This window comes from Ovis canadensis, chromosome 26, assembly GCF_042477335.2.
Source record: "Ovis canadensis isolate MfBH-ARS-UI-01 breed Bighorn chromosome 26, ARS-UI_OviCan_v2, whole genome shotgun sequence".
Lineage (NCBI taxonomy): Eukaryota > Metazoa > Chordata > Mammalia > Artiodactyla > Bovidae > Ovis > Ovis canadensis.
Window position 1 is genome coordinate 30,338,817 of NC_091270.1, and position 13,506 is coordinate 30,352,322.

The window sequence follows — 13,506 nt, forward strand, 5'->3', positions numbered from 1 at the left end:
TTCAGTGGCAGAGATTCTGACCCACCCACCTCCTTACCTGCGTAGGAAGACACGGGGGAGATCTGCAGGGGGTAGAGCTCACTCATGCTGACTGGCTGCTCATCACTCTCGGTGGTCACCTCCACAACTTGGCAGATGTCCGGTGGGTTAGTGACAATCTCTTGATCCTCATAGGTGCCGTCCAGATGTGACTGTCCTACAACTTTAAAGAAAAGACGGCCATCATGTGCCACCATCCCCAGCCTACACCATCCTGGCACGCACTCTCAAGCAAGAAAACCTCCCCCGAGAGAGCCCAGGAGCTGGAGTCCCAGTTATCAAATGTCATCTGCCATGAAATAAGAACAAGCCTTCGCTTTGGGTTAATGTCCCTGGAGAAGCAGCTTGCCAATAACCTGGCTCCCCAAGGCTGAAATAGCCCTGCCAACGGTGCTCACGTGTGGCAGCACCCCAAACTCAACCTGCCCAGGGCCAAGGCTGCAGGAGCAGGGGCCGCATCCAGACCTACCCCAGGGTGCAAGAGGGAACACTGCTTCGAACCTGACCCGTTTCTCTTCTCTGCTCCTCCTCTAAAGGAAGCTGCTGTGCTAGTTTCTGGGTCCTGGGGTCCAGAGAGCTCATCAAACTTTAATAAAGTGGAAGGACCACCAAAATCCACCCTATTGTGTCATGTCTAGCTGTGGGATGCTCTGTTCATACTCTCCGCCCTCCTCCTCCTCTGCAGGCAAAGGATGTCATATCAGAACGACTGAAAAGACTGCCTTCCCAGTTCTAACACACCTTCACAGCATCAGCTCCTCAAGACACTTAACAGGATGACCACCTTGGCTCTGAATCCTGCCTCAATCTTTTTTTAAATCAAGCTTTTCAGTTTGAGATCACTGGAGAGTCACGTGCAGTTGAGAGATAATACAGAGATCCTGCACACCCTTTGCCATGTGTCCTCCAAAGGTAACACCTGATAAAACTATCATACGGTATCAGGATATTGACACTGATAATCATGCGTCTTGTTCAGATTTCCTTGTTTCACTTGTACCCCTTTGTGTGTGTTTGTGTGTATACTTAGTTCTGGCAATTTCATTACACACGTGGTTTCATATAGCCACCACCACAGTCAAAACACCCAACAGTCTAATCACCACAAGCATCTTCTATAACCGTTATCCACCGTCCTTCAGCCTCCTCCGCTTGTCTCTAACCCCTGACATCCGCTCATGTGTTTCCCGTTTCTGTAATTTTTGTCGTTTCAAGCATGCCTCACAGATGAACTCACACAGTAACCTTTTGAGATGGGCTGTTTTCACTCAGCATAATTCCCTGGAGATTCATCCAAGTTGTTGTGTTTATCAGTAGTTGGTTACTTCACACTGTTGAGTAATATTCCATGATGTGGATGTACCATGGTCTGTTTTTATTCACCCACTGAAGGACTTGTTGTATGTTCCATTCTTTGGCTATTATAAATAAAGCTGCTGTGACCATTCATGCAGTTTTTATCTGAACGTAAGTATCCGTCTTTGGGACAAAGGCATAGGAGGGCAATTGCTGGATCACGTGGTAATTAGAGGTTTAGTTTTACAAAATGCTGCCAAAGTAGCGTACAGAACAGCTATACCATTTTACGTTCCCACCGGCAATGTATGGATGAGCTCACTGATGCACATTTTCGCCAGATTTTGGTGTCATCACTACTTTTTGACTTTACTCATTCTGATACATGTTGGTGATACCTCATCGTGGTTTTAATCTGAATGCCCCTAATGCCCTGTCCCACTTTCAAACAGAGCAGACCATATACTTCTGTTGGCAACTGACTGGATGGAATATCCCTGAAAACTGGCACCCATAAGCAAACGGGACCGACGTTTTCCCAAGGGCCCCTCTCAAAGCACTCCATACCCATAATCAATGTTTTGCTCGTGAGTAAAGCTCAACATTCAGAAAATGAAGATTATGGCATCTGGTCCCATCACTTCATGGGAAATAGATGGGGCAACAGTGGAAATAGTGTCAGACTTTATTTTTTGGGGGTCCAAAATCACTGCAGATGGTGACTGCAGCCATGAAATTAAAACACGCTTACTCCTTGGAAGAAAAGTTATGACCAACCTAGACAGTATATTCAAAAGCAGAGACATTACTTTGCGGACTAAGGTCCGTCTAGTCAAGGCTATGGTTTTTCCAGTGGTCATGTACGGATGTGAGAGTTGGACTGTGAAGAAGGCTGAGAGCCGAAGAATTGATGCTTTTGAACTGTGGTGTTGGAGAAGACTCTTGAGAATCCCTTGGACTGCAAGGAGATCCAACCAGTCCATTCTGAAGGAGATCAGCCCTGGGATTTCTTTGGAAGGAATGATGCTAAAGCTGAAACTCCAGTACTTTGGCCACCTCATGCGAAGAGTTGACTCATTGGAAAAGACTCTGATGCTGGGAGGGATTGGGGGCAGGAGAAGAAGGGGACGACAGAGGATGAGATGGCTGGATGGCATCACTGAATCGATGGATGTGAGTCTGAGTGAACTCCGGGAGTTGGTGATGGCCAGGGAGGCCTGGTGTGCTGCAATTCATGGGGTCGCAAAGGTCGGACAGGACTGAGCAACTGAACTGAACTGAACTGAAGTCACTTTAACATTTCATCACATGAGAATGTCAGGGAAAGCATCGCTACCCTGTAATAAATGAAGACACTCGAGCACAGAGAAGTACAGTGGCTCGTCCGAAGTACACTCGGCTCGGATTATGGGCAGTGCTCTGTGTCCCTGGCCACCTGGAAAAGGTTCAGTTTAGGCGGGAAGGCGGCCACATTCCAGTCTCCTGGAGAAGTTATTAGCATCATGGGCCAGCTCTTGTATTCACTGCTCCAAGTATTTTGATGACTTAAGTATTTCTGTTTATACATGGGTTTCTGTTTGAACTGCCTGGGCAATGAGGGCTGATGAAATGACCAGCACAAGGTAGAGGAGGGAGGTTTTAGAAGGGAGTGAGAATCCATGGATTTTCTAGCAAAGAAAAGAAAGGCGCCAAAGAAGCTGGGAAAGGAGATTTGGGGATGTGATAACAGACTCCTCAAAGTCACGGCAGACAGAATGAAATGGAAACTGGACGCCACCAAGGTTTTCCTGGAGGGGGACGCATAAAATTAAAGAAGAGGAGGGCAGGCTAAATACGGCAGGCAGACTCCCCAATTCTTATTTTATCCTTTGGATGATCCTACTTGGGCCTGAGAGCATCCATTATGCTGCTCACCAAACACGGACTGAGCGCTGACACTGACCCCTCTCAAGTTCCTTCTGCCTCTTCTCCCAAGGAAAATAAAACAGCAGGAAAACGAGATGGGGTCTTTCCTTTCCCTAACTGGGGGTGGATATAAAAACCTAACAAGGTGTGTCTATGCGTGCATGTGTCTGTGTGTGAGATCTTACACGCTAAGATCTTTTATAAATTTGATTTAAATCAAGGCTGCTTTAATTTCCAATCCTCCAAAATTCCTTTCTCCCTTGCACTGTCATTCCTGGGAGGATAAACAATGGTGGCCATTCAAGCATCTTCCTAACTGCATCCCTTTGTTCTGACCAGGAATTCTCTCCCTCAAGGTTTTCCCCCAGAAGGCCCAACTCAGTCATTCAACTGACAAGAGATTTCTGGAGCATCTTCTTTGTACAAGGCCTGGCTGTCAGGTCCTAGGAGGAGACGAGGAAGTGCAGTCTAGGCCAGGATCTGGTTTGTGAGAAGTCCAGCGGGGCTGGAGGCCAGCACGCAATGATCCAGAGAATAAGCCGAGGACAGTCACGAAAAGGAACAGAAAGCGGAGGGCCTGTGATGAAAGTTCAGGAAGTGGAATATTTTTTTCCAGTTCCAGGAAATCAAAGGCTTCAGTGAGCGGGAGGGGAGAAGGGGAGGGTGAATGGCAGGCAGGAGTCAGACGCTTCTGCTTTTGGGGGGCCTTTTCCTGCCCGCCCCAACCCAGAACAGAGCTGCCCTCTCCTTCCTGTGGGTCCCTCGCTCGCTGTCCCTGAGGCTCGGCCAAAACAACAACGTGACATGATCTCGGGACCGTGTCCTGACTTTCGGCCTCACATGCCCCGTTAATTCTGTCTCTTTATTATGTGTTCATGCATGTCATCTTCCAACCATGGCTCCCGAGAGAGCCGAGAACCTGCATGAGGACTCTGTGTCTCGAGTCACAGCACACGTTTGCGGCTTAGACCACAGAGCAGCTCGATGACTCTGCTGAGTAAAGAGATGAATAAACAGAGCAAGGCTCCCAGGCGGGAGCCAGAGGCCTGCGGGAGTTCAGGACCATTTGTGAGTACCGGATGGAACAATGAGTGTCTTCCAGAGAATTTCAGGACTCCTGGCAAGCGGGATTTTAAAAATCTAGGTGAAGTGATAAAGACAGAGCAGCCACAGCTGTCAGGGGCTTGCAGGAGAGACATAAAAACATTTGGGGGTGAGGAAAGTGACCTGTGTCTTAAATATAGCGGTGGTCACACCACAGAGGACATCCATCAAAATTCACAGAGCTGCACACCTTCAAAGGGGGCTGCTTTTACTATATTTCACTTAATATACATGCTTTCAGACCAAAAGTAGGTAAGCACCTCTAATTCAATTTTTAAGTGTATCCTGAATACCAGTGATAAAGACAGAAAAGTAAGTTCTTGCTTTCTGGGCTACATCTGGTACCCAGTTAATATGAGTCCATGATGTTTAAGGCCAAGCATCGCCCCGAGTGTGTGTGGCTTTGAGCTTGGGACAGGGACGAGCACCACTCTCCATCTGAACACGACCAAGGACACTTTAGAAACTTCCCAACTCATAAGTTGCAAGTCCAAGAGAGAAGCACGGAGGTCCCACACATCTGAGATGCTCTCTGGATGGGCTTTACACACCAGCCTTGATCAATCTCTCTCTCTTTACCCATCTATAGAGACAGATGAGAACAGATTTCCCTGAATCACCAAACTTTGCCCCCAGGGGACTACACAGACAGTGCCACCGATTCCTGAGGAATGAAAAGTCACAAGAAGAGCAAAGTTAGCAATCTGCTCAAGCAGTGGTACCCAACCTTTTTGGCCCCAGGGACCAGTTTCGTGGAAGATGATTTTTCCAAGAACCTGAGGGTGGGGTTGGTTTGGGGATGATTCAAGTGCATTACATTTTCTTGTGCACTTTATCTCTATTACTGCATCAGCTCCACCTCAGATCATCAGGCATTCGATCCTAGAGGTTGGGGACCCTTGTGCTACAGCATGTAAGGACAGGGGTGGGAGCTGTCTAGGTGCCGGATGATCCTGATAACCAGTAAGAACAAAACCTAACATCTTCTGGGCCCTGCAGTTCGTCTTCCCCACCTGCAAGACCTCACAACTCCATGGGGAAGATATGATTATCACCTTGCCCTGTCTTACACAGGTGGAAAAATATCATGGAGAATCAAACAGCTAACAGAGCATTCAATGGTCAGACAGCTGGTTAAGTGGCAGTCTCAGGGTGGAAATTCAACTTTCCCTCTCCAGTGCTCAGCAGCACTGTCTCCTGAAAGAAAGAGTTAAGGAAGTTCAAACTGAGCTACCCAGGGCTCTCTGAGCTCCTCTTAGGAGAAAAACTTTCAAATCTCACCTTAATAAAACTCCGGGCTCATAACCAATAGTGAAATTGCTTTTCAACAGTTCTATATTGGGAGCCAAGGAAATTCTCGAATGGCTCGAGGAGCAAGGAATCCACTAAGCTCCTCTAGCTTACGAAGGTCAGCACGTCAGGAAAAGAGACACCCGCAGGAATGTAATTTTATCGGGACCTCGTTGCTGAGACTTACAACAATATTATTCATGGCTCGTTACTGATGAGCCAGTTTGATTCCTTAAAAGGTCATTCGCACTTTATTAATAACTGTTGACTTAACGCAGGGCTCCACCCAAGAAAGTGGTTGCCCCCATGCCTCAGAGAAAGATCTTAAAAGTAGCCTACTAGGAATGGGAAAGTTCTTTGAAGGTCCTACCACTCGGCAGCTGAAAAAAAGCTGAAAACCAGGGAGGTCGGGTAAATTGTCAAGGTCACTCAGGCAGCTGCAGGGTCCAGCTGAAGGCATAGAAAAGCAGGCCATTTGCAAGCTACCACGGAGAGAAATTTCTCTCTGACCTCATCTGAAGTTCAAGAACTTAAACTGTGAAGACCACCCCTGATGACGTAACATAGGGACAACTTTTCTTAATCAAATCTACTTTAATATGATTTTGATAATATCACAATCATAATATCATTTTACCATCTTCTAACCACACTTTGGGCTTCCCTGGTGGCTCAGCTGGTAAAGAAATCCGCCTGCAATGTGGGAGACCTGGGTTCGATCCTTGCATTGGGAAGATCCCCTGGAGGAGGGAAAGGCTACCCACTCCAGTATTCTGGCCTGGAGAATTCCACGGACTGTATAGTCCATGGAGTTGCAAAGAGTCGGACACAACTGAGAGACTTTCACTTTCATTTTTCAATCACACAGTGATTTCTGGTGATACCCACTGCCTGCTCACAACAACCCTGTGAGGTGGGCGGGATCAGTTTTATCATTTCTGCTTTAGACACGAGGAAATTTGCCTCTCAGAGAAGTTAGGGAGTTTGCCTAGGGTCACGTGACAAACAGAAACCTACAGAACTGGGTCTAGAGCCCCATCCTGTTAATATTAATCTGGTGCTCTTCCATTTTTCTTTTAGATAAAAGAGTCTGGCCATGATTTGGTTTAGGCATTCAAGGGTGGTAGAGACAGCGTCTACAAGGTTAGTACTTTCAGAGACGGGAGCTCTGTCCCCACATGGGGCACACTGCCTCCCTGACAGTGACAGGTCTACAGGGGTGCAGGGCAGAGCCAGAGTGTGACGGGTGTGTGTACACTCTTCACTCCCACCAGGAAACAGCATCCTGTGCTGCTCTGCTACAAAGAGGAGCAAACGGACGAGGACAGAGCCTTAGCATCCACCCACAGAAACAGAACCCACGACCCAAACCTTTTTCTCCCTGGATGCACACATAAATATCAAACTGTTCAGAGTCACTCAAGTTCAAACACAGGTATAAAAGAGGTGGGCAGGGGCTAGGTCACCAGGAGCCTGTGGACGTGAGGGCCTTGGTCCTGGGCCAGGGCAGTGGTGACACGGTGAGCCTGGCATTTTGTGACAAATGACTCCGTGGAGAAGGGGCAGCGCGGACGCAGAGCTCGGGCCAGTGCGAAGGTGACTGGGAGTCCCATCAGAAATAGAAGAGGACGGATTTGAGAAATACGACCAGTGAAGACAGGATTAGACAGTTAATTATAAATGAGGCAGAGGTGGCAAGAGAGGGAGAAGGAGAAAAATATCTACAGCCTCATGAAAAGTTGAAACTTTCTTGGGTAAATAAAAACTCCTTGAAGGTTGAAAAATAAATAAATAAAACCTCCACCTCCACTGCCCCGGGCTGCAGGGGCACACGGGACTGAGACCACGTCCTGTGCTGGCTCACCTCTGTCACCCTGGGTTTTCCAAGGTCCAGTTCACCGAAGAAAAACAAGATATATTATCGGTTGTGTCTGGGTACGCTGTGAGATCTTGATTTACAGCTCATACATGGACCACCCGATGGCTAAGCTTTCTCAGGGTCCTGATAAAACTGGATATCCGGTCTCTGACCCTGTCCCCAAGAGCCTCCAAGACAAGGTCTAGCCCACTGAGAACCAGCATGGAGAGCCTTTATTCGCCCCTTCTCAAAAGGGGTGCCTTCCAACGAAAGAGCCACCCTGAAGCTACTTTTTTATCTTATAGATGGAATTTCTCGTATCTGAAGCATCAGGGAAAATGGGATACAGAACGACCCACAAAGGAGCTGAAAAAATGAAGACAGCCTTAGCCTGAGCATTATCTTTGTGTGTGTTCCAAGTCGCTTCAGTCTTGTCTGACTCTTTGCAACCCTATGGACCTGCCAGGCTCCTCTGTCCATGGGATTCTCCAGGCAAAAGTACTGGAGTGGTTTGCTGTGCCCTCCTCCAGGGCATCTTCTCGACCCAGGGATCGAACCTGCATCTCTTACGTCTCCTGCACTGGCAGGCCGTCCTCTAACAATTATGAAATCTGGTGCCAGAGGCTGCCGATCTTAAGCTATAACTGTGAGGCCCTGGGAGGCCCCAAGTTTGGTCTCTTAGTTCTGAATCTCTTCTACGCCATTTTTGTTGTTTTCTGCTCCGGTAGATACTCAAAGTTTCTAAGTGTGGCTGAAAAAAAAAAAAAAAAAAGCTACTCAAGGTTTACTTTAGATGAAGTCAGTAAAATTTGGAAGCAATTACCAAAAAATAAAAAAGGTATGTCTGAAGACTGTGCAATTTGGGCCACCAAAATCAAGGCAAAACCCAAATCACATTATTTCCTAACTATCTATGTCTAGTTGCCCAAGGCCTGCTTGATTTACTTCAGGGTCATGAACAGCTTTCCTTATTTCACAGCAGTCTTTGCTTTCTTGCAGGGTGGGGTTACCTTTATCAAGGAACACAATGAGGGTGATGAAGCCCCACCTAAGCCAGGGAGACAGAATTTCCGCACCTGCAGACTTTACACACTGGCCTGGAGGTGATTTCAATACAGCTCAGCAGAGACCCTGCTGACCCGGGCAGTAGGCCAGCAGGGTATTATCAGAACAATCCAGTGTGTTGCTGGCTTCTTCCACTTCCTAAAAACAGAAGTTGCCACATACACGAAATAATTCAATGTGAAAGAAAAGTAAAAATAACAATAAGGAGTGTTCTTTTTTTCCTCCCTCCTCTTAAAGGGGTAGCAGGTAAGGGTGTTGGGGGGTGCTGACCTGTGCATTTAAACGCTCAGAAGAGAGGAAACGGGAAAAGACCTGGTTTAAGTACTGAGACACCACACTCCCGCTTGGCGCACACAGCCAGCTAAATCTGGAAGTACATTCAGCTTGATATGGACAGGAAGGCGAGCCCAGGACACTGCCCGCTGACTGTGAGTGTGTGTGCGCTCGTGCATGTGTGTATGTGTATGTGTTTTCCTGCTGCCCTAAGAATAAAAGTGAAACACAGCTGTGATCCAGCAAGAGTTCATTTGTCAGGGTAACAGTACATTTCGTTGTTTACGCCCTTACTGGATTTGCTTACCACACAGCCCGCCCATCTCCAGAATAAAAATATACTGGCTGGCTGGACTCCACGGGATTAAGATATTGATTTTCAATCTATTTCCCCAGGGACAGAGCCGACCAACAATGAGGAAAAGGCTCTCGTATTAAGGACTCATTTCAGCTCCCATTTTTAATCTCATAAACGTGGGCTAATAAGAGGGGAATGAAAACATCTTGAAGTTTTCATCTTGGTGCCTGGATACAAAACTGGAAGGAACTCTGGGTTTAGAGACCAATAAATAGAAAGCAAGAAATGGTGTCATTTTTAAATAAAACATTTTTTAGAAAGTAAAAAGAGCCCAGAAAAGAATCTCTCCAATGCCACAGGAGGCTCGGAATCAGAAACAGCTATGTTTCTCATCTCGGTCCACACATCACAAAGGCTGGAATGGCTAATTAATCATCACTTGGGAGAGTCGAGGCAAGGATCTGAGGAGGCTTTAAAATCTGAACTAGTGGTTCTGCTAGCAATAATCACAAATAACCCACTTCTTTCAAATACTTGCATGGATCCACTGCATTGTTCATTGCACACCTTTGCAAGGGTCACTGACTAGTTAGAAAGAGATATTCAAACCCATTTTACTGCCATCCATTATGATTTTATTCTTTGGAAGAGAATCATTTAATCCGGTTGGTGATTCTCTAATCTTTGCCCCAGAAGAACGACTCAATAAATCAGTACCAACGCCATGCAGCGCCCACTACACCAAAGGGCAAAGAACAACCAACCTGACAGAGAATTTACGTACTGAAGACTCAACCAGAATGTTTAAAAAAAAAAAAAAGTGGGGGGTAAAGAAAACTGGTCCAATTCTGGCTTCTGCCTGGCATTTTATTTGAGGCTGAATTTCCCTCCTTAAGGAAGGGGAGCTCAAAAGTCAAACAGCTCCCTCAAAATAAGCTGAATCTTAAGAAAGTGTGCCTGGAGGGTTGGCAAATATCTTGCTTTTTAAAAAGCTCAGAGGACCGAAGCTTTCCGAGGACAGCCTGCTGACACAGGGATGGTCAAAACCCAGGTGCTGGAGAAGCAGCTCCCGGCCCTGGGGGAGAGAGCCGGACTTCCGGTCGGACAAGCAGCCTCGCTCCAGAGGGGAAGTGAGAAGGCTGCTCGCTCGACAGTCCACTCAGCTCAAAATGACTGTGGGGCCATCTGTCTCTGTGCAGAAGAGCGGTATCCCAAAGAGGCAGGCAAGGCCATCCAGTCGCGAGATACAGCATATGCGTCATTCTTCCTTCACCCTGCACGCTGCTGGAGACTCCAAGTGCAAGGGAGACCCGGCGCCTGTGATTCTACCTCCAAACTCCAAAATCCCAGTGCAGCAATCGCAACTTCCGGTCCAGACTCCACACTGTGTGCTTAGTAGCTCAGTCATGTCCAACTCTCTGCAACCCCATGGACTGTAGCCCGCCAGGCTCCATGGGATTTCCCAGGCAAGAATACTCGAGTGGGTTGCCATTTCCTTCTCCAGGGGAATCTTCCCAACCCAGGGACTGAACCCGCGTCTCCCGTGTCTCCTGCATTCCAAGCAGATTATCTGCTGAGCCACTGGGAAGCCACTGAGAACCCACAAATGAAGGTCCTCAAGCGTGAGGCTGACTCTGGGAGCTCTGCTTCATCTTTCCCATTCTTGCCAGTGTCAGAAGCCCTATCTGTACAAACTGGAGCAAAATGAAATGAAACCAAAGGTACTGGGGGCAAAGAAACAGAGGTTCTGGATTCCTGGGCTGGAGTCAGAATACAAGTTCAAGGCTGGGCCTCCACTCTTACAAAGGGTCCCCACCATCCACTCACAGCAGCACCCCGGCGGGACTTTATTGAGACATAATCCACACTTGTCACCCTCCTGCCTAAAAGCCTCCAGGGGTGGGGCTTACATGATGCGTGTATATGAAACATCTGTGAGCCTTAGTATCTGCTATATTTCAATTTAAAAACACACACACACACACACACACCCACCCTCCAGCACTTTGAGGAAAAATACCCAACCTCCTGCCCAGGGTCTGCAAAGGCCCCCATAAGCCCACCCCACTTCCTTTCTGAGGTGCCTCATGCGCCCTCCCCAGGCGCACTGGCCTTCCCTCTGGTCCTCCAAGCGTGTTCCTGCATCGGGGTCCATGGGGCCAGGTCTGCTGCCAGCCGCCTGCTGCAGTTCCTCCCCCAGCAGCAGCATCTCATCTCCAGTCTGTCCCTCTGGCGCATTTATCATAGACGGTAAAGCTGTTGTTATCTGCAGTTCCATGAAACTAGGAACTGGTCCTGCCTTGCTCCCGATCTATCTCCCCGTGCACAGCGCTGCTTCTGCTGCACAGAAGGTACTCAGCACTCTCTGCGGGATCACAGCGTGCCCTCTGGCCATGCACCTCTGTTTCCACATCTGAGAGATGAGCGCCACCTCTGTGGCAGGTCCGTCATCCAGGAGATGCTGTGAGGACTCGTGGGGACAGTCTCCCCCACTCCTTGTTCCCAAGTTAAATAAATAACACATTTGTCCACATAACCAAAAATGCAAAGACTGAGAACCGCCAGTCATTAGCCGCCGGGGCGGGGCGGGGAATCTCTTTTCATCTACCTATTTTCTTGAGGTCCATCCACCTCAGTTCCTTTATCTGATCCTCAAAGGATTGTATTTTTCAGCCCTGACATCCGAGGGCCTGAACTTACATTCTGAGACAGTTCCAAGCCCTCCTCCCACGGCCTATGTTATTTTAAGTCACGTTTTACAAATTCTCGACCCCGGAGGGGCTACTTGTGTGTATAAAGAAATGAGATGTCAAAACAGTTTACCTATGATGTTCACCGTACTATCCACTTCAGTTTTTATAGTTGAAGTCAGGACCGCATACTCAGGAGGAAGATCACTTACTCCGTTACTAAGCCCCAAAGGTGACTCAATTGGTTCTTGCTAGGAAGAAGAAAAGAAAAAAGAATTGAGAACACTTCCTTTTCCCTTCCTTTGCTTAGCTTAAATTCTACCCTGTCTGCTTTCTTTTAATGCCAAGGTCAGGTTCGTCTCCCAAGTGCGTGTTTCAAGTGCATGTTTTCAATCAGCTAGAGCTCAAAAAGCACTTTTTGCCTAGAATGTCTCCTCTAGTGTTCCCTTTTTCTTCCCCTTCTTCCTTGGAGGAGGTAACACCACTGCACCTGGCTTGCCTTCCTGAAATGCTTACCTCTGCACCCGATGACCCCTGGATAAGGAAGCTGCCTTACTATCTAAGTAAAGCTCCATGCTGGGGAGACCTCAACTCTTCCTTCTCTGAAGGAGGGTGTGCGTGTGTCAGCTCCTCACCTTCTCTCTAAGGGAGGAATCCTTTTATACTTTTGGAGGAAAAGCTCTGCCTCAACTACGAGCCCAAGGACAGGAACTCAGAGCACATGGTGGATGAATTTTTCTCATATAGGGTTTGCCCTGGACCCTGGCCACTTGAGCATCCTGCCCCGGGGGTGGGGTGGGGCGGCTGGTGACATGGGCCAGACTCCCAGCTGAAGACTCTCCGACTCCGTGGAGGCCAGTGGAGCAGCCCATACCCATGGTGCCTGCTAAAGCCTTCCAAGAGTCTACATATCGATACTAATGAATCTAGGAGAACCAACTCCTCTGCCTAAGCTTGGCTCTTGATTCTGCTTTTACTCAAGTGCACCAGAGCCCTCCAACCTCTGAAAGCACCTACATCTCTGGGAGAGCCAGTGCTGGGGTGCAGACTGACTTCCAGTGGTTTGATGAGAGCGCTTCTCTTCAAGAGAAGAGAAGCTATTGCTATCTACGACAGCAACAGAATCAGACCAAAAAAGCCGCACACAACTCCTGGGGAAACCACACTGGAGAGGGGGTATAAGGATGGAAAGAACAGAAGATGGGAGCAGAAGATCACATGAGATAGATATGACTGTGCTTTGAAAAATTTCGAGTGGCTGCTCCAAGGCATGCAGAGTGTTCTTATCAATGCATGTGCTGCTTGGACTCAGTCACGAATACCCTGTAAACCTTAGGGAAGCCACAGTCCCACCCACCAAATTCCCACCACGATATCCGTGACTTTGAAGATATTACCTCACTGTATAGCTCAGTTCTTGAAAAAAAAAAAAATCACAAATGGCAGGGTTGACCAGATGTATGAAACGCTGACCACCACCACCCCCCCCCCCCCCCCCCCCCCCCCCCCACCACCACCACCCCCCCACCCCCCCCACCCCCACCCGCACCCCAGGAAGGACCTGGGACAGCCCTGTTGGGTAGAATGTTTATCCTCTTTCCCTGTAGCATCTCTTTTACAAATTCCAAAGAGTTTATCCTTTCTGGGAAGAAACTCACTTGCTTATGACTTGAGGCATCACGTTCCCT

The 13,506-nt window shown here is 48.0% G+C and overlaps 1 protein-coding gene across 4 annotated transcripts in view; it reads right to left on the minus strand.

Moving 5' to 3' along the window:
* The window catches only part of IRF2 (interferon regulatory factor 2), an 84,568-nt gene that overhangs the window by 11,798 nt on the left and 59,264 nt on the right, over positions 1 to 13,506 (minus strand). For all 4 annotated transcript variants that reach the window (XM_069573200.1, XM_069573201.1, XM_069573202.1 and 1 more), the window contains 2 exons: positions 11,952 to 12,069; positions 38 to 202 (listed from right to left, as the gene is read on the minus strand). In XM_069573200.1, the coding sequence (XP_069429301.1) occupies positions 38 to 202; positions 11,952 to 12,069 (283 nt within the window). The remainder of the gene's footprint in view (positions 1 to 37; positions 203 to 11,951; positions 12,070 to 13,506) is intronic.